This window comes from Tupaia chinensis, unplaced genomic scaffold (assembly GCF_000334495.1).
Source record: "Tupaia chinensis unplaced genomic scaffold, TupChi_1.0 Scaffold000330_1, whole genome shotgun sequence".
Taxonomy (NCBI): Eukaryota; Metazoa; Chordata; class Mammalia; order Scandentia; family Tupaiidae; genus Tupaia; species Tupaia belangeri.
In genome coordinates, this window is record NW_006159824.1 from 474,373 (window position 1) to 502,284 (window position 27,912).

General features: G+C 45.7%; 1 protein-coding gene and 1 non-coding gene across 4 annotated transcripts in view; both read right to left on the reverse strand.

Annotated features, from left to right (window-relative positions):
- Window positions 1-14,061: 14,061 nt before the first annotated feature.
- LOC114008378 (U6 spliceosomal RNA) lies at window positions 14,062-14,168 on the reverse strand. Its single transcript, XR_003549928.1, has one exon. It is a non-coding gene; the product is annotated as a U6 spliceosomal RNA (small nuclear RNA).
- A 12,646-nt stretch (window positions 14,169-26,814) lies between these two features.
- Window positions 26,815-27,912, reverse strand: part of CNTROB (centrobin, centriole duplication and spindle assembly protein) — a 25,243-nt gene continuing 24,145 nt past the window's right edge. For all 3 annotated transcript variants that reach the window (XM_006151768.3, XM_006151767.3, XM_027773144.1), the window contains 2 exons: window positions 27,566-27,641; window positions 26,815-27,312 (listed from right to left, as the gene is read on the reverse strand). In XM_006151768.3, the coding sequence (XP_006151830.1) occupies window positions 27,187-27,312; window positions 27,566-27,641 (202 nt within the window). In that variant the 3' untranslated portion in view covers window positions 26,815-27,186. The remainder of the gene's footprint in view (window positions 27,313-27,565; window positions 27,642-27,912) is intronic.

Genomic DNA, 27,912 nt, shown 5'->3' on the forward strand with positions numbered 1-27,912 from the left:
TCTGTCCTGCTCTGGTCAAAATGAAATAAAATAAATGAGTAAATAAATAAAGTTAAATAAAATAATTTTTTTAAAAAAGAAATTATTAACCTGCTCGACAGCATATGTAACTGCTGTGGCATGGGAACCCCACCCCTTTCCTCTCCACCCCCTCCTCGTTTTCCATTGTAATCACCATGTCAACCCAGAAATGATGGTGATCTTTGCCTTTATAAGTACCCCCCTCCTTTCACTTGGGGTTGCGGGGTCTCATGAGAGACATGAATCCTCCCGTAAGCTGCCGACAGTAAACTCCAATACTTTGGCTATCTCTGGATGCCCTCTTACTTCTTGCTGATTTGACTACAAATATAATGGTATCCCTCTCTCTGTGTCCAGTGAATGCATGCACCATATAGCAAAAACTGAGGGGGAAAAAAAGGAAGAAAGAATAAAAGAAATTTTCCTCTTTCTTTTTATTTCCTTTTTTTTTTTTTTTTGAGAGATTTTCACTGTAGGGCGCGTGCGCTCGCCAGACAGACAGAGAGAGACATAGAGACAGAAAGTGAGAAATCACCCCCCAGGGAGGATGGTCACGCCGCAATCCCTTCTCCTCCATTCTCCTCTCGGGATCTTGGGCACGCACGCACATGCGCCCGGCGTGAGTTTTAAGCCACCGGGTCTGGGACACGAACCGCGGTCGACTACGTGGGAGTCCAACGACATAGCCATTACGCTAACTGCTGGTTCCCTCTTTTTATTTCCTTTTGAAAGAAGTTTACTAATTGGGCCAGCAGGCAGCATGGTGGTTAAGGCTCTGGACTCCCACATAATCGACTGTGCTCCCAGTCCCAGACCTGGAAGCTTGAAAATCACGCCAGGCACGTGTGCATGCATGCTCAAAAATCCCAGGAGAATGGAAGAGAAGGGATTTCAGTGTGGCCATCCCCCCTGGGAGGGGGATTTTTCCCTCTTTCTCTCTCCTGTGAGTGCCCATGTGCTATGGCAAAAACCTTAAAAGAAAACAAAACACCACCAACAAAACCGAGAGCCGTCTCGTGCACTGTGTATCCAGCTTCCCCCAGTGATAACACACTGAAAAACTATAGTACGATATAGTAATTATTTTTGTGACCAAACAAAAGGTTTTGCTGTGTTGTTTAGTGTGCTGGGATTTATAGTCTTTTTATTTATAGTTTCTGGGTTTTAACAAAGATCTCTTGCAACATTTGTGTCACCATTAGAGGGAGCAGTTACCTCCACGAATCTCAATTTTTGCAAGGAAAAGATTCCCAGAGAGAGGCCCTTTTCCTCACGAGCTCTCTGCGGACACCCACAAAGCCCACTTCCCACAGCCTCGCCCTCTGGCCTTGGCCTGCATTTTCAGTTTCTGGCCACACAGGCGAGGTGACTCTGCCGGAGACGCTGGTGCTGGAGGCTCAGCCTGCAAGCCCCTGGGGCTGGCGGGTCTGCACAGTCAGGGCAGGTAACATGGGTGGCAATGCCCTATCTGTCCCGTGTCCCCTTGATGTGGATCCACCTCTCCTGGTTGGTGCTTTAACTCCATGAGCTTCCTCCTCTCGCCAACTCTCCTGCCTGTTCTTCCCACGACAGACTTGAGAGCTTCGAAGTCAAACTCATCCCCAGGCTGCTATCGACCACCTGCCATTTCTGCTGCTTAAGCCGCAATTACGAGGCTGCCTACACTTGACCCGTAATTGAATTTCCTTGGGAACTCACTGACAAGATTGATTCGGCCTAATTGAGTCAAAGATCGACTCTCCACGCCATTCATCTCGTCCTTGTTTCTGCCTGGGGCTCTCCGGGCTCAGACAGAGACTTTCACCCTTTTTGCTTAAATACTCGAGCACCAACTGACACCTCGTGAAAACCGTTTCTCTAAACCAGGTCACCCGACATTGGCTGCCTCTGTCTCAGTCAGCTAAGAGCAAAGGAAACTTCTGTTTTTAAATTTGTGTTCTCTTCGCATGAATTTTTAAAAGTTTCTTTCTATCATGAGCAAAAGAGGCAGGGACAGGAACCAGAGTTGGTGTAATGGCTATGTTGCTGGACTCCCACGTAGTCGATCATGGTTTGAGTCCGAGACCTGGTGACTTAAACTCATGCCGGGTGCATGTGCGTGTGTGCCCAGGATCCCAAGAGAAGGAGAAGAAGGGATGGCGGCGTGGCCATCCCCCCTGGGGGGTGAATTCTTGCTTTCTGTCTCTCTCTCTCTGTCTTTCTGGCAAGCGCATGTGCCCTATAGCAAAAACCTCTCCAAAAAAGAAAAAGACAGGGAGAGAGAGGGGAGAGAGGGGAGAGAGGCACCCTTAACAGGTGCTTTTCTTTTTTTCATTTTTTCCCTCCCTCATAGGATGTGTGTGCTCTCTGGAGAGAGACAGAAAGAGAGAGATAGCCAGAGCAAGAGGGAAAGTAAAAAATCATCCCCCTCCTCCCCTCCCCCTGAGGATCCCTTCTCTTCTATTCTCCTCCGAGGGTTTTGGGCGCACACACACACTCACACACACACACACATACGTGCACCCAGTGTGATTTTCAAGTCTCCAGGTCTGGAACTCAAACTGTAGTCCACCACGTGGAAATCCAGTGCCTTAGCCACCACACCATCTGCTGGTCCCCCTTAACAGGTTCTTAACACTGGGATCCACTTTCCAGCTTCAGATCACGCACGCAAGCACCCAGTGTGTTCAGGGAGGTCTCTGGACACAAACCTAGAACTTTCCCATGTGAGCCAGTCTCCTCCATGCCACCATCCAGCCTTCACATGAACGTTAAAAGTGTAATTCTAAGAAGAAAAGAGTCAACCTCTTTCAAAAGCAGGTTTGGAAACAAAAACGTCAGATTCTGGGTAGTTTAGGAAGTTAACAACTTGTTCTCTTAAAAATTGTCCTGAAAGGCCGGCAGTTGGTATGGTGGTTAAGGGCACTGGACACCCACATAGCTGACTGCAGTTCGAGTCCCAGGCCTGGCGGCTTACTTTCTCACTTTCTCTCTCTCTCCCCCCCCCCCCACTGGCCAAATTTAAATAAATAAATAAATAAATGGATAGATAAAATTTTTTAAATTGTCTTGATAGGACTCCATAATAAAAAGACAACCCCGATTTTATAATAGACACAGGGTCTGAATAGATGTTTTTCTAAAGAAGGTATTAAAATGATCAGTAAGAACATGAAAAAAAGCTCAATATTATCAGCCACCAAGGAAATGCAAACTAAAAACCACAGTGATGTATCACTTCACGCCCATGTGATGGCTATATTTAAAAAGATAACAACTAGTGTTGGTGAGATTGTTGAGAAATTGGAGCCCTCATATGCTGCTTGTGGGAATGTAAAATGGTGTCACAGCTTTGGAAACAGTCTGACAGTTCTTCAAAAGGTTAAATGTAGGGACCAGCAGTTAGCATAATGGCTATGTCGCTGGACTCCCACATAGTCAACCGCGGTTCGTGTCGTGGACCCGGTGGCTTAAGACTCATGCCGGGTGCATGTGCGTGCGTGCCCAAGATCCCGAGAGGAGAATGGAGGAGAAGGGATTGCGGCATGGTCAACCCCCCTGGGGGGTGATTTCTCGCTTTCTGTCTCTCTGTTTCTCTCTGTCTCTTTGGCAAGTCCATGAGCCCTCTAGCAAAAATCTCTCTAAAAGAAAAGAAATAACAAACATAAGAGATACACTATTGTAAAGCTAAAAATTCTCCCAAATTAGTGTTATTTCTTGTGTCCTTGATGTATTCATTTATTAGTCTCTAGCAACTCTGAGGTGACTTTCTACTTCATTTACAAAACATGATACTTTTATGTCATTCTTTTCTTTATATATATATCTTTTGTTCTCCTTTCAAAGAGCGTTGTCAGAATTTTTAGAGCTAAGTTAAATAATGGCGCTAATATGTCCTGGTTTATTCCTATGTTAAAGAGAAATAATAATTCATCTTTCTCCATGACATGTAATTTTGACTTTTGGATTTCAATAGAGCTTTATTGTCATGCTAAAGAGGCAATCTTTTATTGCTTTTAGAAAGTTTTAATAAAGGATTCCCTTTGGTATTTGGAAATAATTATATAAATTTTTATATTTTTTCCCAATAATATTATTGGTTATGCTGACACTTGAACTTTAGTGGGGGAAAAAACAGAGGTAGCTAAAGTACATGCTCCCTTTAAAGTTATAATCTGATTGCAAAATTTTTATTTAGAATTTTTGTATATCTGTTAATTCACGAGATTACCATATAAGGTCTTTTTTATGTTATTTTTGTTCGATGTGATGATTCAAATCTGTTTCATTAAAGGAAAGAACAATTTACTTTAAAAAGTAATATAAATAGCAACAATAAATTTACAAGTGCAGGGCCTGAAGGTGATGTGCTGGCTAGGGCGTTGGATTTCCACATGGCCAACTGCAGTTCGAGTTCCAGACCTGGAAGCTTAAAAATCATGCCAGGCTTCTGTGTGTGCATGCCCAAAATCCTGGGAGGAGAGGGGGCTGCATCCTGGCCATCCCCTCTTCAGAGTGACTTCTCACTTTTCCTCTTTGTCTCTCTCTGGTGAGCATACATGCCCTATGGTAAAAAGCAAACAAAAATTTGGAAGTCCAACTTCAATAGGAAAAAAAAAAAAAAAGAAAGAAAGAAATGCTAAATAAAATCATAGTGGGATACCAAAGTTGACAAGTGTTAAAATAATCCTGGTTCAGAAAGAAGAGGATATTTCTCTTGCACGGCCAGTGGGAGTGTAAGTCAGAACTGTGTGCACGGCCTGGCCTCAGTGGCCCAGCAGTGGCCCAACGCCCTGCAGTGCTGGAAGCTGGGTAGAGCTTGGTTCCTGGTGGACCAGTATACACTAGGCTTATATCTGTGCCCGTGATCCTGGCTGGATGGGAAGGCTTGAGACTCTGCTGAGGGTGTTTCTCTCTCTCTCATAACATGAATAAATAAACTTAAAAAAAAATTGGGGCCAGCTAGTGGTATGGTGGTTAAGGCAGCTGGATCCCACATGACCTACTGCTCCCTTCAAGTTCCAGACCTGGCGACTTGAAAAACACGCTGTGCGGGGCCAGCAGATAGCTTAGTGGTTACATCCCTAGACTCCCATGTTTGATTGTGGTTTGAGTCCTGGACCCGATTGCTTGAAAATCATGCCAAGTAATGTGCGTGCATGCCCAAGATCCCGGTAGGAGAATGGAGGAGGAGGGATTGCAGCATGGTCATCCCCCCTGGGAGGTTGATGTCTCACTTTCTCTCCAATGAGTGCACGTACCCTGAAGCAAAAACCTCTTAAGAGAAGAAAAAAAGAAAAACATGCTGGGCAGATGTGTGTGTGTGCCCAAAATCCTGAAAGGAGAAATGGAGGAGAAGGGATTGTGCCATGGCCATTCCCCCATGGAGGTTGCTTTCTCACTTCCCCTCATTCTCTCTCTCTGAGTCCCTCTGGTGAGTACAGATGCCCTCTAGAGGGCAGGTAAGTAAATAAATATTGTATATACATACCCCAAATTCAATACTTAGGGTGAGGGAATGACTGTAGGATATGAACAATGTTTAGTTTCTTTTTTATACTTTTAAAGTTTCTACATATACAAAAAATATTACTTTCATTATAAAATGTGCCTATTTGAAATAAAAGTACAAGGAGATATTACTGCACATTACCAGAATAGCTAAATTAAAAGGAACAATGAGGACCAGCAGGTGGCATGGAGGTTAAGGAGCTGGATCCCACATGGCTGATGTCACAGCTTGAGTCCCAGATCCAGTGATTTCACGCCAGGCAACAATACTAAACATTGGTAAGGATGGCGAGTAATCGGAATCCTCATACGTTATTAGCAAGTGTATAAATGGGTTCTAGCACTTTGGAAAACCAGTTGACAGTTATTTACTGAAGCTGTAGCTAGGGCCAGCTGCAGCCTAGTGGCTAAGGTGGCTGGATCCCACATGACTGAGCAGTTCAATGTCCCAGACCTGGTGGCTTGAAAAATGTGCCAGGAGTATGTGTGTGCATGCCCACAATCCCCCAAAAAGGGAGAAATGGAGGAGAAGGGATTGGTCTGCAACCCATGGGGCGGTTGTTGCTTTCTCTTTCTCAAACGGAGGAGAACGTATTGCAGCATGACCATCCCCAGGGGGAGGTGCTTTCTCACTTTCCTTCTCTCTCTCTATTGCTCTCCAGTGAGCATGTGTGTTGCAAATTTAAATCAGTTATTTAAAAAAAAAAAAAAAGAGGGGTCAGAGGGGGTGTGGAGGCTAAGGGCACTGGACTCTCACATGACTGACCACGGTTCAAGTCCCATCCCTGGCATCTTTGCTTTCTCACTTTCTTTCTCCCTCTCTGGTCAAATTAAAATAAATAAATAAAGTTAAATGAAATAATTATTTTTTAAATAAAAGAATAGATACTTTTGGTACATTCAAACAACAGAATTCTAAAAAAAAAAAAAAAGAAATTATTGATATGTGCAACGATACGGATAAATCTCACAGACATTATGTCGTGACTAAGAAACCAGACACAGAGAGTGCAGGCAATGAGTCTGCTTATATGAAATTCAAGAACAGGCAAAAACATTCATTTGTGATAGTAATATTGGTTATCACTGGTGGGTAGGCAAGCATTTACTAGGGGCACAGGAGGGAGCTTTCTGGGTGGTGGAACTGCAAACAGTCTCCTTCGGTCTGGATGTGAGCTAGTTGAGTGTTTGTGTATGGAAAATTACATCAAGCTTAAAATGTATGCACTTTCAGGCCGTGGGTAGCATAGTGGTTAAAGTGCTGGAATCCCACTCGGTTTGAGTCCCAGACCTGGCAACTTGAAACTTACCCTGGGCATCGGTGCATGTGTGCCCAAAACTGCAAGAGGAAAATGGAGAAGGGTTTGCAGCATGGCCATTCCTCCCAGGGGGGCAATTTCTAGGTTTCTGTCTCTCTGGTGAAGGTGCATGCCCTATAGCAAAAATCTCTCAAAAAATGTATGCACTTTGTGTAATTTACATCATAACAAAAAGAAATTGTACAATGTGTGTCACCTTTAGCCAAACAATTCTACTGCTAGGAAGTCTCTCTAAGGAAATAATCTGGAATCCTTGAGTGAAGATTTCTGCCAGAGATGTTTGACAGAACTTTAAACTATTCCATCAAAATCTTGGGAACCAGCAGTTAGAGTAATGGCTATGTCGCTGGACTCCCATGTAGTTGACTGCAGTTCGTGTCCTGGGCCCGGTGGCTTAGAATGAAACTGGCCTCCCTAAAGATTTTTTGGAGAGATTTTTGCTATAGGGCACGTGCGCTCGCCAGACAGACAGAGAGAGAGACAGACAGAAAGCGAGAAATCACCCCCCAGGGGGGATGGTCACACCGCGATCCCTTCTCCTCCATTCTCCTCTCGGGATCTTGGGCACACACGCACACGCACCTGGCGTGAGTTTCAAGCCACCGGGTCCAGGACGCGAACCACGGTCGACTACGTGGGAGTCCAGCGACATAGCCATTACGCTAACTGCTGGTTCCCAAGTTATGGTATTTTCATGTGATATTAATATCCTATAGCTATTAGAATTTAGGACATAATGGGCCAACAGATGGCATGGAGGTTAAGACAGCTAGATCCTATATGGCAAAGCCTGTGGTTCAAATCCCAGATCAGGTGACTAGAAAAACATGCTAGTTGCATGTACATGTGTGCCCCAAATTCTGAGAGAAGAATGGGTTGCTATGTGCTATGTCCCCAGCGGGTGATTTCTTACTTTCCCGCTCTCTCTACCTCTCTGACAATGCCTGTGCTATATAATAAACTTTAAAAAAAATACAGGATGTAAAAGAATGTGTAAAGTTCTTATTCACAATAGAAGCATATATATTTCTTTTTTAAAAAAGGTTATTGCCATAGGGTGCATGCACTCGCTGGAGAGAGGCAGAGGACAGAGAGAAGGAAGTGAGAAATCACCCCGCAGGGGAGATGGCCAGGCCACAGTCCCTTCTCTTCCATTCTCCTCTCAGGATTTTGGACATGATTTCCTTAGAGACGCATGTGCCTGGTGTGATTTTCAAGCCTCTGGGTCCAGGACTTGAACCACAGTGGACCACGTGGGAGTCTAGCACCTTAACCACGATATTGCCTTCTGGCCCTATGCACTTATATTTAATAATAAATAGTATAATAAAAGTACAAAACAGGGGACCAGCAGTTGGCATAATGGCTATGTCGCTGGACTCTCATGTAGTCAACCGCGGTTCGAGTCCCAGACTCGGTGGCTGAAACTCATGCTGGGCGTGTCTGCAAGCGTGCCCAAGATCCCGAGAGGAGAATGGAGGAGAAGGGATTGCAGTGCGACCACACCCGGGGGGGGGGGCGGAGGTGATTTCTTGCTTTCTCTCTCTCTCTCTGTCTTTCTGGGGAGCACATGCCCTATAGCAAAAACCTCTCGAAAAAAGAAAAAAAAGAAGAAAGATACAAAACAGTATGCAGAAGAGTGAGGCTTATTTATTATGTAGAAAACAATAGTGTATCAGCATGGGGGAAAAAATGGAGAAAGCAAACATAATACTGTACTGTCTTTGGTCCTGGAATACAAGAGACACATGCAAATACTTTTCACCATTGTCCTCCTTTTCTTTCTTTCTTAGAGATTTTTGCTATAGGGTGCGTGTGCTCATGAAAGAGACACACACAGAGAGAGAGAGAGAGAGAGAGAGAGAGAGAAAGTGAGAAGTCATCCCCTAGGGGAATGGCCATGCTGCAATCCTTTCTCCTCCATTCCTTCAAGATTTGGGGCATGTACACACACGTACCAGGGGTGAATTTGAAGCCACTGTGTCCAGGACTCAAACCGTAGACAGCCATGTGAGAGTTCAGTGCCTTAACCACTATGCCACCTGCTGGCCCCAGCAGCCTTCTTTTCTAAATTAGAGAGGCCTGGGTTGAGGGGGCCCCAGCACTCCTCCTCAGGCCTCCTCTGTGACTCTTCCGCCTAGGCTTCCAGCCAGCAAGATCACCCTGCGGATGATCAGGTCTGACAGCAGCCGCCTTGCTGTGGCGGGTGTCTGACACGAGACTCTCCCTGTGGGCCTCGGGGTCTCCACATTCTACCTGTAACAGCAAGAAGACTCAGACTATTGCCTGTGTTAGAGGCGAAAGCTTCTCCACCCTCTTAAGTGCTGTCAACAGAGGCCTGTGGGTTAAACTGACAAAACACAGATTAGCAAGAGAAAAGAAGTTTACTGCTGGATTCTTTGCAGGACCTTGCACGCAGCGAAGGGTGTGTGAAGAAACTCAGAAACAGAAAGCTCCTACTTTCCACTCAAAAGCTGGAGGTAGGAATTTAAGTATGTGCCTTAATAGTGAAAAGGGAGGGAGGAGAAAACGGCTCCTATGGGAAGAACAAATGAGAGTCTTTAGGGAAGACAAATGGGCTTTTCGGCAAACAAAACTGGAGATAAGACAGTTTGGGATAAAGTTTGTTTATGCAGGTGTAAGTGGTCGTCTTCATGGCCAGGAAACTCCCACGAGAAGGAATTTATGGTGGTTTCATTCTTGGTCTCCTTCCTGGAAGGAAAGCCGCAGGAAGAGGGGATTTATGGCAGAATCCCAGCCGTTTCTGCTTCTCCTCAGATAATGGGGTGGGCGGGGTGAGTAGGGGTCAGATAGAGCCTCTTTCTGCTTTTGTTGACCCTCAAATGACTTCAGTTCAAAATCACCTTCAGGCCACTATCATGTAACTTGGATGACTTCACTTGTAGAAAATAATATTTTGAGGGAACCAGCAGTTAGCGTAATGGCTATGTCGCTGGACTCCCACGTAGTTGACCGCGGTTCGCATCCCAGACCCGGTGACTTAAAACTCACGTCAGGCGCATGTGCGTGCGTGCCCAAGATCCCGAGAGGAGAATGGAGGAGAAGGGATTGCGGCGTGGCCATCCCCCCTGGGGGGTGATTTCTCGCTTTCTGTCTCTGTCTCTCTCTGTCTATGTCTGGCGAGCGCACGCATCCTATAGCAAAAATCTCTCTCCAAAAAAAGAAAATAATATTTCGAGATATTATCCTTGGGGCCGCCAGGTGGCATGGTGGCTAAGGGCACTGGACTCTCACATGGCTGACTGTGGTTCAAGTTCTGGACCTGGTGGCTTGGTTTCTCACTTGCTCTCTCTCTCTCTGTGTCCCTCTGTAGTCAAATTAAAATAAATAAATAAATGGATAAAGTTAAATAAAATAACTCTTTTTTTTAAAAAAAAAGAAATATTATCCACATTTCCCCCCATTAAACTATAATCCTTGGGACCAGCAGATGGCTTAGTGATTATGTCAGTGGATTCCCACGTGGCTGACCATGATTTGAGTCTCAGACCGGGCGGCTTGAAACTCACACCAGGTGTGTGTGCATGCATGCCCAAAATCTCAAGAGGAGACTGGAGGAGGGATTGTGATATGGCCATCCCCCCAGGAGGTGATTTCTTTCTTTCGCGCTTTCTGTCTCTCCCTGTCTGTCTCTCTCCAATGAGCTTACATGCCCTACAGCAAAAACCTCTCCAAAAAAAAAAAAAAAAATCTGAGCATAAGTGCCCATCAACATGTAGTCTCCAGCGTCGTCCAATGCTGTAGGTTTGCCCTTTGGAACCACTTAATATGTTGTCTGCCTGTCTTCATTGTTTTATGGACAAAATTGACAGTTGTGATTTTCTGTCTCCTATTCTTCTTTTTTTTTTTTTGGAGAGGTTTTTGCTATAGGGCGCGTGTACTCGCCTGAAAGAGAGAGACAGAGAGACAGAGAAATAGAAAGCGAGAAATCACCCCCCAGGGGAGATGGCCATGCCACAATCCCTTCTCCTCCATTCTCCTCTTGGGATCTTGGGCACACACACACATGTGCCGGGCGTGAATTTAAGCCACTGGGTCCAGGACTCGGACCTGGTTGACTACATGGGAGTCCAGCCATAGCCATTACGCTAACTGCTAGTCTCATGTTTTCTACTCTGTTTAAAGAGTGATAAATGATTCAAACATATACACAAATTAACACCACTATATGAACACAAGACGACTTGAAATGTTAGTTCCTTTGCTCACGTGCAAAAGCCCAAATTCAGGCTTGAGAGGCAGTGTTGGATGTCAGTGCATAAATGACAACTCGTGGTCTCTGGGAAAAGTAAGGACAACTTATGATGAGGACTAACCCTGAGAGTGCCCACAACTGGCACGCTGTCACCTCCTAGGTTAGTCATTAAGATAGTGTTTAGGGGAGCTGGATCCCACATGCTGCCTTTGGTTCAAATCCTGGCCCCAGTAGCTTGAAAACATGACAGGTGCGTGTGCGTGTGTGCCCGCGTTTCTGTGGAGTACGTGTGCCCTCTGAAGATGAGGAAAACAAAGAAACAAACAAAAGAAAAAGATGGGACTAGCAGGTGGCATAGGGTGGTTAAGGTGCTGCACTCTCACGAGGCCAACTGAAGTTGCAGTCCCAGGCCTGGTGGGTTAAAACTCATGCTAGGCATTGGGACTAGCAGTTGGCGTAATGGTTATGTCGCTGGACTCCCATGTATTTGACTGTGGTTTGAGTCCCGGACCCGGTGGCTTAAACTCACATCGGGTGTGTGTGCATGCCCAAGATCACAAGAGGAGAATGGAGGAGAAAGGATTGCAGCATGGCCACCCCCCCGGGGGGGGGGGGGTTTTTTGTTGGGGGGGGGTGATTTCTTGATTTCTGTCTCTCTGCCACTCTCTCTGTCTTTCTGGCAAGTGCACGTGTCCTATAGTAAAATCCTCTCCAAAAAAAAAAAAAGAAAGAAAGAAAAGAAAATCATGCCAGGCACATTTGTGCATGCCCAAAATCCCAGGAGGAGAATGGAAGAGAAGGGATTATGGCATGCCCATCCCCCTTGGGGGATGATTTCTCATTTTCTCTCCCTCTGTCTCTGTCTTTCTCTCTCCAGTGAGTGCACACACCCTATGGGGGGGGGGAGAGAAAAATTCCTTTGATCTAGAACCTGTGGTGTGATGGCTAATTTTATATGTCAACTTGGCTAGACCACAGTACCCAGATCTTTGGTCAAACATTGTTCTAGATGTTTCTGTGAAGATATGTTTTAGATGAGATTAACATTTCAATCAGTAGACTTTGAGTAAAGTATAGATTACCCTCTATAATGTCCTTATAGTAAAAGATTGACCCCCCCCAAAACCAGAAGGGTTCTGGTTCTGTCAGAACCTTTGGGCTCCAGTGGCAACTGGGTCTCCTGCCTGTGGGCCTGCCCTGCAGATTTTAGATTTGCCAAACCTTCAGAATGTGTGAGCCAATTTATTTTTCTCTCTTGCTTTCTTTCTCTTTCTAGTTTTGCTATAGGGTGCATGTGCTTGCCAGAGACAGAGATGAGAAAGAAAAAGTGAGAAATCACTCCCCCCAGGGAGAATGGGAGGGTGGGGCAATGGCCACACTGCAATCTCCTTTCTATTCTCCTCTAGGGATTTTGGGCATGTTCGCACAAGAATTCAGACTGATATTCAAGTTGCTGGGTCTGGACTTGAACTGTACAAATCACCATGTGGGATCCAGTGCCTTAACCCCCATGCTACCTGCTGACCTGAGAGAGATTTTTTTTTCTATAGGATATGTGCGCTCACCAGAGACAGAGAGACAGAGAGAGAGAGAGAAAGCGAGAAATCACTCCCCAGGGGGAATGACCACGCCATAATCCCTTCTCTTCCATTCTCCTCTCAGGATTTTGGGCATGCACGCATACGTGCTTGGTGTGAGTTTCAAGCCTCGGGTCTGGGACTTGAACCACAGTTGTCCATGTGGGAGTCCAGCGACATAACCATTACACCATCTGCTGGTCTCCTGAGTCAATTTCTTAAACAGATCTCTCTAGAGTACTTTTTTTCTCTCTCTGCCTCTCTCTCTCTCTCTACACATATATAAAACCTCACACATATATCCTGTTGTTTCTGTTTCTTGAAAGAACACTGACTAATATGATTTACAAATATTCATGACCCTTTTTGTCCTCACCAGACCCCCCTGCCCCTAGAGCAAAAGAAGTCTTAATAACATGCTGCGCTCAAACATTCCGTTTGCGGCTGCTGGTTCTTCCCCAGGCCGCCCACTGCTGTCCAAAAGGCAAGGGTTCGGCTCTGAGCGTCACCCACAGGCAGGAGCTGCTGCTCAGACATGCAACTGCAGCCCCTGGGCCCAGGCCCAGCCAGCTGCTTGGAAGTCCCAGCTTCAGAGCCCGGAGCCAGCCTTAAATCATGTCAGCAGAGGCAATGAGATGTTTTACTCACCAACTCTCAACTATCAGACTCATTATAGTTTTGTTTTGTTTTTTTCCAAGAGAGATTTTTTTACTATAGGGTGCCTGTGCTCTCCAGAAAGACAGAGAGAGACAGAGAAACAGAAAGTGAGAAATCACCCCCCAGGGGGGATGGCCACGCCACAATCTCTTCTCCTCCATTCTCCTCTCAGGATCTTGGGCATGCACAATTTGCCTGGCGTGTGTGTGCGTGCGTGCCCAAAATCCCAAGAGGAGAATGGAGGAGAAGGGACTGTGGCGTGGTCATCGCCCCTGGGGAGTGATTTCTCACTTTCTGTCTTTTTATCTCTCTCTAGTGAGTGCTTGCGCCCTGTAGCAAAAAAAATCTCTTAAAAAAATGGAAATGCCAAAGAGAATTATAAAAATCACATAGGACCAGCTAGTGGCATGGTAATTAAGGCAGTTAGGGTCCCCCATGGCTGATCTGCACAGTTTGAGTCCCAGGCCCAAGGACTTGAAAACACAATGGGCAGGACCGGCAGGTGGCATGGTGGCTAAGGGTGCTGGACTCCCACATGGCTGACTATGGTTCAAGTCCTGGACCTGGTGGCTTGTTTTCTCTCTCTCTCTCTCTTGCTATCCCTCTCTGGTCAAATTGGAATGGATGAATAAATAAATTAAATTAAATTAAAAATTATTCTTAAAGATTAAGAAAAAAGAAAACACATGGGGCATGTGTGTGTGTCTGCCCAAAATCTTTTTTTTTTTTTGTAATTGATATTTATTGGTTGTGTCAAGGATCAGTACAGACATTTCAATTTAAAAATATGAAACGCTTCACGAATTTGCGTGTCATCCTTGCGCAGGGGCCATGCTAATCTTCTCTGTATCGTTCCAATTTTAGTATATGTGCTGCCGAAGCGAGCACTGCCCAAAATCTTGAGAGGAGAATGGAGAAGGGATTGTGGCATGGCCATCCCCTCGGGGGAGTGGGGGACAGTTTGCTTTCTCACTTTCTCTCTTTCTCCCCAGCAAGCACATGTGCTTTATAGCAAAGTATAAAATAACAACTGTTGTATATTTCAAACATTTACATTTTAAATGTAATACTTTGTGCACTCAAATTTAAAGAGCCACATATATGAAGATACTGCTAGTGAGAGAAATTGAAGATTTATGGAGATGGTGAATTACAGATACTTTCTTTCTTTTTTTTTTTTTTTACTGCTATAGAGTGCGTGCTCTCGCCAGAGAGACAAAGAGACAGAAGGGAGACATCACCCTCCAGAGGGGATGGCCACACCACAGTCCCTTCTCCTCCATTCACCTCTTGGGATCTTGGGCATGCACACATACTCGCCCCGGTGTAAGTTCAAGCCACTGGGTCTGGGACTCGAACCATGGTAGTTTGAGTACACGGGAGTTCAGCGACATAGCCATTATGCCAACTGCTGGCCTCAAATTACAGGTACTTTCTGACTGTCAGACATCTTCACCCTTCTCCACTCTGAAGCCTGCCCACTCTCACTCTGCTGTTGACAGTTCTCTGGCTCCCGCTCAGCCCCAGCTCTCAAAGTGCCCTGGAGTTTTATAGCAGCCACTTTTTTTTTTTTGAGAGGTTTTCCCCATAGAGAGGTTTTCGCCATAGGGCACGCGTGCTCACCAGAAAGACAGAGACAGAGAGAGAAAGAGAGACAGAAAGTGAGAAATCACCCCCCAGGGGCGATGGCCATGCCACAATCCCTTCTCCTCCAGTCTCCTCTCAGGATATTGGGCACACACACACACACACACACACACACACATGTCCAGTGTGAGCTTAAGCCGCCAGGTCCAGGACTCAAACCACAGTCTACTACATAGGAGTCCAGCGACACAGCCATTACACCAACTGTTGGTCCCATATAGCAGGAACTTTATACGGCACTGGCATATTCTTCTGCTTTTTTACTCCCTTTTCAGCAACTTAATAAAATTTGACGTGTTTGCAACACACATTTGTCTAAGGTGTTTTGTTTTTGTTAATGAATATCCTTCTAGTCCTTTCTCTGTGCACTTTGTAAACATGTATGTACACCTGTAATTTTACATGTGTAGTTACATATACATACACAGCCCATTTTGCTAATATACATGCCATGGTAAGATATGTATTTTCTTTCTTACTATGTAATATTTGATATACAAAAAGAAATACGTGTAATATGTGTACATAAATCATAAAGCACAACAAGAAGAACTTTGGGCTGGCTCCATGGTGCAGTGGGAATTTACCACTCAAGAAAAACCTGCCTGGGAACCAGCAGTGAGCGTAATGGCTATGTCACTGGACTCCCACATAGTCGACCGCGGTTCACGTCCTGGACCCAGTGGCTTAAAACTCACACCGGGCGCGTGTGCATGCGTGCCCAAGATCCTGAGAGGAGAATGGAGGAGAAGGGATTGCGGCATGACCATCCCTCCTGGGGGGTGATTTCTCACTTTCTGTCTTATGTCTCTCTCTGTCTGTCTGGCGAGTGCACGCGCCCTATAGCGAAAACCTCTCAAAAAAAAAAACTTGCCCTATGGGACCAGCAGATAGCATAATAGTTACGTCACTGAACTCATATGCAGTTGACCGCAGTTCAAGCCCTGGAGCCAGTGGCTTAAAACTCATGCCAGGTGCATGTGCATGCATGTCCAAGATCCCAAGAGGAGACTGGAGGAGAAGGGATCGAAGCATGGCCATTCTCCTGGGGCAGGGGGTGATTTCTCACTTTCTGTCTCTCTGTCTCTCTGGCTAATGCACGTGCCTATGGCAAAAATCTCTCTCTGAAAAAAGGGAAAAACCTGTCCCAGGGGCCAGCAGATGGCGTAGCAGTTACATTGCTGGACTCCCACATGGCCGACTACGGTTAAAGTCCCAGACCGCCAATGGCTTGAAATCATCCCAGTTACATGTGCATGTCCGCCCAAGATTTCAGGAGGAGAGGGGTTGGATTTCTCACTTTCCCTCTCACTGTTTCTGTCTCTCTCTCTCCGGTGCACACGCCTGAAGACAAAAACTCTAAGATCATCCCAGTTACATGTGCATGTCCGCCCAAGATTTCAGGAGGAGAGGGGTTGGATTTCTCACTTTCCCTCTCACTGTTTCTGTCTCTCTCTCTCCGGTGCACACGTCTGAAGACAAAAACTCTAAGAATAAAAAAAAAAAAGAAGAAGAAAAAAGAAAAGCTGGTTTGGGTCAGCAGGTGGAGTGCTGATTAAGCAACTGGGTTCCACATGGTCAGTTCCACAATTAAGTCCCAGACCAGGTGGCTCGGAAAAACAGTTTAGACACAGGTGGGCAGACCCAGAATTCTGAGAGGAGAAGGGAGGGGAAGGGATTGTAGTGTGGCATACCCCTGGGAGGGGGGGTGATTTCTCAGTTTCCCTCTCTCTCTCTCTCTGCCCCCAGCAAGCACATACGCCCTATACCAAAAATCTTTAAAAAAAAAAAAAAAAAAGAAAAGAAAAAAAAAAAGAAAGAGAAAAAAGAAAGAGAAAGAAAGGAAGAAAAGCTATGTCTCACATGGTGACCGGGGTTCAAATCCACAGCCTGGTCCACCTGAAACACACTAGGCTTACGTGTGTGTGCCCAAGTCTGACATGCAGGAGGGCTAGAGGAGGGATCACAGCGTGACCAGACCCCGTAGAGGGTACGCCTCTCTCTCTCTCTCTCTCTCTCTAGTGTGCTCATGTGCTATCATAAACAAATTTTTAAAAAATTTTTCAAAAACAAAAATTTTTTAAATTTTTAATTTTAAAAACATTTGGAATAACCAGCTCACTAAAGAAATGGAGTATTACCTACACCCGGAAGCCTCCTGCGTGTCCCCCCCATCTCGTCACCTTCTCCCCTCCAGAGGTGACCGTGATCCTGGATTTGGTATGTATAGTTTCCTTGATTGTTTTTAGTTTTCCTAAATCATATGTGGGTACTAAAACTTTATTCTTGCCTCAGTTTTTTCCCACCATAGAAGTTGGCTTATTTTTATTAGAGCTCTCCTTGTCCATGGCCTGGGGCTGGCTGAGGCGCAGGGCAGATCAAGACCCTTTGGGGTTGCTGTCTTTTTCTTTCTTTCACTCATCTCTCTCTTTCTCATGGAAGAAATAAGGAAAAAATTTAAAAATTTGCCAGAAAGGGTCCAGCAGGTGGTGTGACGGTTAAGACGATGGACTCCTATACGACTGACAAGGGTTCAAGTCCCAGACCTGGTGGCTTGGAAATCATGCCAGGCACATCTGTGTGCATGACCAAAATCCTAAGGAAAAATATGGAGGAGAAGGGATTGCAGGAGAAGGGATTGCGGTGTGGCTGCTCCCCTCTGGGGTGTAATTTTTCACTTTCCCATTCTCTGACTCTCCCTTTCTCTCTCCAGCGAGTACCCGTGCCCTACAGCAAAATCTAAAAAAAAAAAAAAAAAAAAAATTTTTTTAAATGCCAGAGCGTGTACGTGCTCACCAGAGAGAGACAGAAAGAAGGTGAGAAGCACCTCCCATGGGAAAATGGCCATGCCACAATCCCTTTTCCTCCATTTCGCCTTCATTTCTGGATTTCGGCACACACATATGTGCCCTGCATGTTTTTCAAGCCACTGGATCCAGGACTCAAACCAAGCAGTCACCCCTGTAGGATTCAGACTCGCTAGCCACCACACCACCAGCTGGCCCACAGGTATATGTATTTCTCTATCTATATATGAGGTGGCGTCAAGAAATTCATGGGAAATATATATATTATGAAAAAACTATGCATGGATTTCCACAATTTTTTGTGCTAAAATAAACATACTTTGGGGTCAGTAGGTGGCATGATGGTTGAGGTGCTAGACTCCTACATGGCTGACAGTGGTTCAAGTCCCAGCCCTGGTGGCTTGCCTTCTCACTCTCCCTCTCTCTGTCTCTCTCTGGTCAAATTGAAGAATAATAATAAATTAAATTAATTCTTTAAATTAAAAAAAAACTCATACTTTCATTTTTCTATGAGCTTTTTGAAGTCACCTCAAATATTGAAGAGCATGTGTTCACGGTGATGCTTTCCATTCTTTTTATTTATTTTTTTTTTTGAGAGGTTTTTGCTATAGGCGCATGTGCTCCCCAGAAAGACAGTGAGAGAGAGAGAGACAGAAAGCGAGAAATCACCCCCGGGGGGATGGCCACACCGCAATCCCTTCTCTTCCATTCTCCTCTCGGGATCTTGGGCACACACACACTCACACCCGGCGTGAGTTTAAGCCACCGAGTCCGGGACTTGATACGTAATCAACTACATGGGAGTCCAGAGACATAGCCATTACGCCAAATGCTGTTCCCAATTCTTTTCTTTTCTTTTCTTTTCTTTTCTTTTCTTTTCTTTTCTTTTCTTTTCTTTTCTTTTCTTTTCTTTTCTATTCTTTTCTTTTCTTTTCTTTTCTTTTCTTTTCTTTTCTTTTCTTTTCTTTTCTTTTCTTTTCTTTTCTTGGAGATCCATTCTAATCTAACAGCAGAGTTCATTCTATTTTTTTCCCTCTTCATGTTTGTAAATAATGGCTTCTATCAGTTGAAATGTATCTACATATTTGGTCAATCCCTTGCATGTAGCACTCTTTCAGACCCCCTGTCTCATTCCACCTATGCTCTCATAACTTCCCAGGCTTTTCTGCCAAATGGACATGCTTCTCACCTCCAGCCCTCGGAGCTAGGCCAGCTCCTGTGTGGGCCCTTCCTCCCTCGGCTCCACTCTAACACCACACTGGGCTGAACTGCTGTGTGCTGATTTTTAATAGCATACTGCATATTTTCTTCAAGTTTCTTTTTCCACTCAGTATTATGCTTGTGGGCTGGCCCTGTAGCACAACAATGAGATACTAAAAAGGAACTGGATCCCACACAGCTGACCATAGTTCAAATCCTGTCCTCGGTGGCTTGAAAAACACACTGGGCACATGAGCATTCATGCCCCAAATCCCTATAGGGTGGAAAAACGGAAGAGGAGAGATTATAGGGTGACCACGTCCTCCTGGAGAACAACCTTCCCTCTCATCCCCCCCCCTTTTTTTTTTTGGAGAGGTTTTTGCTATAGGGCGCACGCGCTCGCCAGACAGACCGAGAGACAGAAAGCGAGAAATCTCCCCCCAGGGGGGATGGCCACACCACAAACCCTTCTCCTCCATTCTCCTCTCGGGATCTTGGGCACGCACACACACGCGCCCGGCATGAGTTTAAGCCACCGGGTCCAGGACTCGAACCACGGTCGACTACGTGAGAGTCCAGTGACATAGCCATTACGCTAACTGCTGGTCCCCCTCTCATCCCCTTTTGTACTGCTGAGTGATGTTTCATTATATGGAACTACCGCCGTCAACAAACACCGGATTGTTTGCAGGGTTTTGCTCCGACATTGCTGCACTTTCCTTTTGGTGCACACATGGGCAAGATTTTTCCAGGGCACGTCCCTAGGGATGGATTTACTGCAGCATAGGTTGTGTGCGTCATCACGTTTACCAGATAATGCTCAGATGTTTCCCAAAATTCTCTACCTGGTCTCGTACCAGCAAAGCTAAGTAGTTTTTATTCTTCTGTATCCTCAGCAATATCGAGACACTTGGACTTTAAAATATCACCTATCTGACGGTGTACACCGTGAGTTCAATTCGTGTTGCCCTTCTTCCTGATGAGAACGAGTCTTTTCTCGTGTTTAATGGCTGTTTGGATTTACTCTTTCATGCAATGCTTGTTGGTATCTCTGCTTTTTAAAAATCTTTTGTTAAGATAATACCTTTTTTGGGAACCAGCAGTTAGCGTAATGGCTATGTCGCTGGACTCCCACGTAGTCGACCGCGGTTCGTGTCCCGGACCCGGTGGCTTAAAACTCACGCCGGGCGCGTGTGCGTGCGTGCCCAAGATCCCGAAAGGAGAATGGAGGAGAAGGGATTGCGGCGTGACCATCCCCCCTGGGGGGTGATTTCTCGCTTTCTGTCTCTATGTCTCTCTCTGTCTGTCTGGCGAGCGCACGCGCCCTACAGTGAAAATCTCTCCAAAAAAAAAAAAAGAAAAAAAAAAAGATAAAACATTTTTTTTGGGGGGGGGGGTGGAGAGATTTTTGCTATAGGGTGTGTACACTCCCCAGAGAGACAGAAAGTGGAAGATCATCCCCCAGGGGGATGGCCACGATGCAATCCTTTCTCCTCCATTCTCCTCTCAGGATCTTAGGCATGCATGCACATGTGCTCTGCATGAGTTTAAGTCGCTAGGTCCAGGACTCGAACTGCAGTTGACTACGTGGGAGTCCAGTGGCGTAACCATTATGCCATATGCTAGTCCCAAACGAATACTTTTTTTTTTTAACGAATTATTTATTTATTTAAGTCCATTTGTTATTAGTACTTTCTGACTTGACCAGAGACAGAGAGAGAAAGAGAAAGCAAGAAGGCAAGTTACCAGGTCCAGGACCTGAACCACAGTTGGCCATGTGGGAATCCACCACCTTTATTCACCACACCGCCTGCCGGTCCCACCAAGCTCATACTTGTTAAATTGAAATTAATTATACTAAAACTGACTTGTTTTTTTAAGTTTTTTTTTTTTTTTTTTTTTTTATTTGTTTTTTTTTTTTTTTAAATTTGACCAGAGAGCGACAGAGTGAGAGCAAGGGAGATAGAAAGTAAGAAAGCAAGCCACCAGGTCTGGGACTCAAACCACGGTTGGCCACGTGGGAGTCCAGCACCCCTAACTACCACGTCACCTGTGGGCCCCATCTATAAATTTTAATATACTACTTAGCATAGCTTTTTTGAGACAGAGAGATTTTTGCTATAGGGCATGTGTACTCTCCAGACAGAGAGACAGAAAGCGAGAAATTACCCCCGGGGGATGACCTTGTTGTAATCTCTTCTCCTCCATTCTCCTCTCGGGATCTTAGGCACATGAGCACAAGCACCCAATGTGAGTTTTAAGCTGCCAGGTCTGGGACTCAAACCCAGATTGACCACAAGGGAGTCCAATGACATAGCCATTATGCTATCTGGTGGTCCCAGCATAACCTTTATTTATTTATTTATTTATTTAGGGTTTTGTCATAGGGCACACGTGCTTGCTGGAGATGGACAGAGGCAAGCAGAGACGGAGAAAGAGAAAGTGAGAGATAGCCCCTCCGGGGTGATGGCCATGCTGCAGTCTCTGTTTTCCAGTCTTTCTAGATTTTGGTCACACGTCCACATGCTCCAGGCACGAGTCTCAAGCACAGGGTCCAGGACTCAAACCATAGCCAGCAATGCTCTGGCAAATTAAACCAAGAAAAAACCTTTTCTGCTAAATTACTAGATCCTATTACTACAACATTTTTCTAAAGAATTTTATTTAACTTTATTTATTTTAATTTGACCAGAGAGGGACAGAGTGAGAGAGAGAGAGAGTAAGAAAGCAAGCTACCAGGTTCGGAACTCAAACCACGATTGGCCATGTGGGAGTCCAGCGCCCTTAACCACCACACCACCTGCCCGCCCCCACTACAACAAACATTTTTTAAAAATTGCCAGCTGGTGCTTGCATTCATCTGACAGAGAGAGACAGAGAGAGGAGAGAAAATATCCCCTACTGGGCTGTGGCCACACGCAATCCTTTTTCTGCCGTTTCTTTTTCCGCCTCAGGGTTTTGGGCACACATATTGGCATGTTTTTCAAGGTGCCAGAGCCAGGATTTAAACCACAGGTCGCCCATGTGGGTACCAGCTCAATCACCATCCTATAGGGGACCAGCAGATGGTGTAATGTCTCTGGACTCCCACATAGTCGACCACGGTTCGAGTCCTGGACCTGGTAGCTTAAACGCAGGCCGGGCGCGAGTGCGTGTGTGCCCAAGATCCCGAGAGGAGAATGGAGGAGAAGGGATTGCGGCGTGGCCATCCAAAGCCACTGAGGGCTAGATTTAGACCGTGCCATCGGCTATGTGGTGTCCATTCTCTCAACCACCAGCCTCCAGGGCGGGCTCCAGAATCAGAACTTTCTATTATTACTATATCATTACTGTGTTTTCTCCCTCTAGATATTTGTTTCTCTGGGTCTATTCTTTTCCCATCACTTCTCTCATAATTAACACATTTTCTCCATTTTGCCAACTTGGAGATTTTCTCAAAATTTCCATCTAATTAAGGAACCAGCAGTTAGCGTAATGGCTATGTCGCTGGACTCCCATGTAGCCGACCACGGTTAGAGTCCTGGACCCTGTGGCTTAAACTCACGCCGGGCACGTGTGCATGCGTGCCCAAGATCCTGAGAGGAGAATGGAGGAGAAGGGATTGTGGCATGGCCATCCCCCCTGGGGGGTGATTTCTCACTTTCTGTCTCTCTTTCAGGAGAGCGCACGCGCCCTATAGCAGAAACCTCTCCAAAAAAAAAATTTTTTTTCATCTAATTAATATATGATTTCCAGTAGAGTCCATTATGCTTTTTGCTGCCTTTGTTCGTTGTTTATTCCCCAAATCTTCTACAACTGCTTTTTTTTTGGAGAGATTTTTTTCTATAGGGCGCATGCGCTCACCAGAAAGACAGAGAGACAGAAAGCGGGAAATCACCCCCCAGGGGGGATGGCCACGCTGCAATCCCTTCTCCATTCTCCTCTCACACATGCTCGGTGTGAATTTAAGCCACCAGGTCTGTGACTCGAACCGCGGTCGACTACATGGGAGCTCAACAACATAGCCATTATGCTAACTGCTGGTCCCTGTAACTGCTTCTTTTCCATGTCATCTTTCTTTTCTCTATAAGAATACTAGCTAAAATTTAAATTCTTTCCTTTTTTCTGCATTAACCCTGCTAGTTAGTTAAGTTGTGCCGCTTAAACTAGTTTGCATGTTCAGTGCCCCCCCCTCCATTATCTGCAGTCTGACTATTGGCATAGGTTTTCTCAATTATTAGTTTCTAGTTTCTCTAAGAAAGGTCCAGCTCTCCATAAGGTAGATTGCCAGTTGTCCATCAAAATCCATTCTCTCCTTCCTTTGTTCTTGCATAAAAATAGCTATAGGGCCAACCAGGTGGCGTGGTGGCTAAGGCAGCTGGATCCCACATGGCTGACTTTGTGCTTCAAGTCCTGGACCCTGCAGCTTAAGAAACACGCTGGGTGCATGTGTGCGTGCCCAAGGACCGAGAGGAGAATGGCAGAGAAGGGATTGTGACATGGTCATGTCATCCCCCGGGGAGAGCTTTCTCTACTCTCTCTCTTTCTCTCCAGTGAGTGCATGTACCCTATAGCAAATTAATTTAAAAACAAAAAAACAAAAAAACAAAAAAAAATATTGCTGTATACGTGGCAATCCAGCCAGGCTAGATTTCTGAGTTTCTTGCAGTCAGGTACAGCCATGTGACCAAGGCATTGTCAATAAGATATGGGCGAAATCAACATGCGGCGTTGCCACCTATGGGTCTTAGACATTGGATGTAGTTCTTGCCCCTCCTTGCCAGCTGGGAGTTCTTACATGACAATGATATTGCTTTGGTCACACAAATGACAGTGCCCCAGGTGATGGCAGAGCAACAAGACAGAAGGAACCTGAAGCCCCTAGTGACAGTGACCACGTGGAGCAAGACTACCTCGCTGCTCTGGCCATGGCAAAAAGTTACCATATCACTGGATTTCTTGTTATGGCAGCTTAGCCTCGCCCTTATTCCACCACCGGGACACATGTGGGCTTTGATAGAAACTACAAGTTCTGTAATTTTTTTCCCTCTTAGTATACTCTCAAAATGATCATGGAGGGTTAAATTAGAGGATTAGCTGGCCCCATAGCTCAGTGGTTAAGTGATGCACAAAGAAAGCCCAACCCCACATGGCTGACCAGGGTTTGAGTTCCAGTGGTTTGAAAAAGACATTGGGCATGTGTGCATGAGCACAGGATCCTAACAGGATGGAGAACTGGAGGAAAAGGATTGCAGCATGACTATAGCCTATTGGGCCGTGTTTTTGTTGTTGTTGTTGTTTTGTTGTTTTTATTTCCCTCTCTCTCTCTTAATCTCTTGTACACATGATACGCTTTCTGGCATGAAAGATAGTCAGGGAAGGGGGGAGCAGCAGATAACATGGTGGTTAAGGTGCTGGACTCCCCTATGACCAACCGCAGTTTGAGCCTTATATCCAGCGACTTGAAAAACACACCAGAATGAGGCCAGCAGGTGGCCTGGTAAAGGTGCTAGATTCCCACACGGCTGACCACGGTTCAAGTCCCGGACCTGGCAGCTTGCTTGCTTCCTCTCTCTCTCTTGCTATCTATTACTCTCTCTCTCTCTTTCTGTGTGTGTGTCTTGCTAAGGTCAAATAAAAAATAATAACAAGAATGATAAATAACATAATTCTTTTAAAAAAAAAAAAAAGAAAAAAAACACTCCAGGCATATGTGCGTTTGTGCCCAAAATCCCTAGAGAATGGAGGACAAGAGATTGTGGCATGCCATCCCCTCTTGGGGGTGATTCCTCGCTTTCCCTCTGTTCTGTCTCCCTCTGGCAAGCTCACATGCCCTATGGCAAAAATGAAAAATAAAAAATAGTGGGGGGTTGCTTGGGTTTTCTCTTCCTAAGTTCCTTGGTGGTCTTCAATGAAAAAAGACTTTGGGAACCAGCAGTTAGCGTAATGGCTATGTCGCTGGACTCCCACGTAGTCAACCGCAGTTCGTGTCCCGGACCCGGTGGCTTAAAACTCACTCTGGGCATGTGTGTGTGCGTGCCCAAGATCCCGAGAGGAGAATGGAGGAGAAGGGATTGCGGTGTGACCATCCCCCCTGAGGGGTGATTTCTCGCTTTCTATCTCTCTGTCTCTCTCTGTCTGGCGAGCGCACGCGCCCTATAGCGAAAAAAAACTCTCCAAAAAAAAAGAGACTTTTAACATAGGTACAATAGATATATTTTAAAAATTAAAGTTGTCTTACTATAATTATCTCACAAAATGATTAAGTCAGCACTGTGCCGATTTCTGGTTTTGTTTTGGAGAGAGGGTTAGGAAATATTCTCCAGACTGTGCTTTATGTCAAGAAAAATGTAGGGCATGCTGACTGATGGTGGCAGGTTGGAATCCAGGAGATAACGAAATAAGAATGAACTGGGTGTTCATTTTACCAACTTACAAAAGTGGTATAAAACCATCTCTTACCAGTGATGATGATGTGCCCAAAATCAAAAAGCTTGGTCAAACCAACTTTTTAAAAACTTATTTTAGGTTTTTGCCAGAGGGTGCATGCACTCGCCAGAGAGGAGAAAGACAAAGAGAAAGTGAGAAATCACCCCCTAGTGGGGATGGCCACACCATAATCCCTCCTCCTCCATTCTCCTCTCAGGATTTTGGGACTGTACACACATGCCCCTGTCGTGATTTTCAACCGCCGGGTCTGGGACTCGAACCACGGTCAGCCATGTGGGAATCCATCTGCCTTAACCACCACACTACCTGCTGGTCTTCAAACCAATTTTATGTACTTGAGATAGAAAAGAGAAAAGCAAACATTTCCATAGGAGGATAAACCGGGCTCCAAAAGGCCCCCGAGCCTGGTGTGACTCCTGCACTGTTCGTCTTGTTCCTTGGCTTGGACATGAGAGAGCGGTCCTGAGGACCACGCTATTCCAGACACAGCTGAGCAGAAGTCATGAAATCCCTGGTCATAGAACCCCATCTTTTCTTCCTTCCCTCTCCACTGGGGGCTTAAATGGGCTGCGATGGAAGGAAACAAAACCTAAATGTTTATTAATACAAAACTGTGTGAATCTATATCCTACTGTGTCTATTCTAGATCTAATCAGATAGTTCAAGGTCACATAGGAGGGCGTTGTCCTCACGGAATCCAGTCAGCTCTGTCCCTTAGGTAGGACCAGGGCCTTCCCAGTTGTGCCTTGCCCTGGGCCCAGCACTGGAGTGCTGCAGGCACCTCCAGGCATCCTCTTCTGGTTCAGCTGAACTTCTAAGTGCGTGTCAGTGTTTATACCACGAAGCTAGAGCTTTCTTAGTTTCACATAGATGTCATTTTCTTCCTTAATGTTGTTTTTCTTTGTTCATTTCGGTAAGCATTAGAAGTTTTATAAGCCTGGCATGTTTTTCCTTGCCAGCATTCGAGTCTTTTCCACGTGTTCTGAAGCCCTAACAGCGAAGATTACAGCCGTTATATAACATGTCTGCCGCCTGGAGCGGGATCTGCCAGGCCAAATCCTACTAGCACAACCTGAAGGAATTATCTGAATTTTTTTTTTTTTTTTAAAGATTTGTGCCATAGAGCATGTGTGCTTGCTGAAAAGAGATAGAGACAGAGAGGAAAGTGAGAAATGACCAACGCCCAAAGGGCTAGCCCTGCCTCAGTCTCCTTCATTCTCCTCTCGGGATTTTGGGCACACATGCCCCGCATAATTTTCAAGCCACCAGGACCAGGACTTAAACCAGAGAGTTGGCCATGTGGGATCCAGCACCCCAACCGCCATGCCACTGGCTGGCCCCAAGGAATTATCTGTTCTTAAAAGAGAAAACTGTCTCCCCCCAAATCAAAATCTCACTCAAACTTCTTACACAATAACTTATTCTTTTATTAAAAGTTTGTTTATTTCCTGATTAAGTAACACATGCTTGTTTTAGAAAATTTAGAAAATATAAAAATATATACAAGAGAAAGTATGAATCCCCCACAATCCTACAGCTGCCAGAGTGAGACCCTCCTGCAGGGTTTCCTCCTCACTCAGACTTCTGAAAGCCAGTCACCACCTTCTTTTAAAGCACGCATGTCTTTTCCCACAGGGAACGACACAGACACACACAACATATAAAAACATACTCGAACAGAAGCAGATTTCTTTACAAAGCAGTTCCATATAAAACCTCCATTTTTCAAATTCCTACGAGTCACTCTAGTACAGACTATTGAGCATTTATTAAAATAATAACAAAAGAAGAGAGGGGAACAACGAAGAGAAAGGGCAAGGGCTTCATCTCCAGATTCCCCCCCGATTCCTTATGCTACTTGGGGCAGGGTGCCCGCTTTTCTTTCGCGCAGGAGGTTTTTCAGGCTTAGGGGCTGTGGCAAAGCGGCGAGGAACAGCCTGGGAGGGAATCTGAGAGCCGAGGGAAAAGAGAAGAGAAGGTCGGCGTCACATTCTCTCAATCCCACCTCGCCCACCGAGGAAGCCGCAGTGCATGGAGCGGGCCAGAAACAAGCACCAGAGGGACAAGACCCTGCTGCAGACAGTGGGGATGGGACGCAGGGGCCCGGACATGGAGGATGGAGCCAGCCAGGGGTGTGGAGAGGTGGAGGAACCCGTCAGGGAGAGCCCTCTCTCCCCTGGCCCCTGCCCAACTTGCCCTCACCTCTTTCCGGGGGATCTCACCCAAGCGGGAGTCTATGTTCCTTCTGGGGACATTATTATCCCCTCGGCCGTCAGACCTGTCACACGAATGAAGGGTGTGAGGACAGGGAGCTATGACCCCATTCCACCCAGCTCTAGGTGGAGGAAGAACTACCCCCATTTCTGTCTCCGAGAATAAGGACCAGGGTGATAGACCTGGGATCACATGGGAAGGGACGCCAGTGGGCTCAAATACTGATTTATAGTAGACGGTCCAAGCCCTGGGGTTCAGCCTTCGGGGCTTCAGAGTAAGGGTTTAAAAAACTAAGGTAGCGAGATATAGGAAAGTGATTTTTTTTTTTTTTTTAG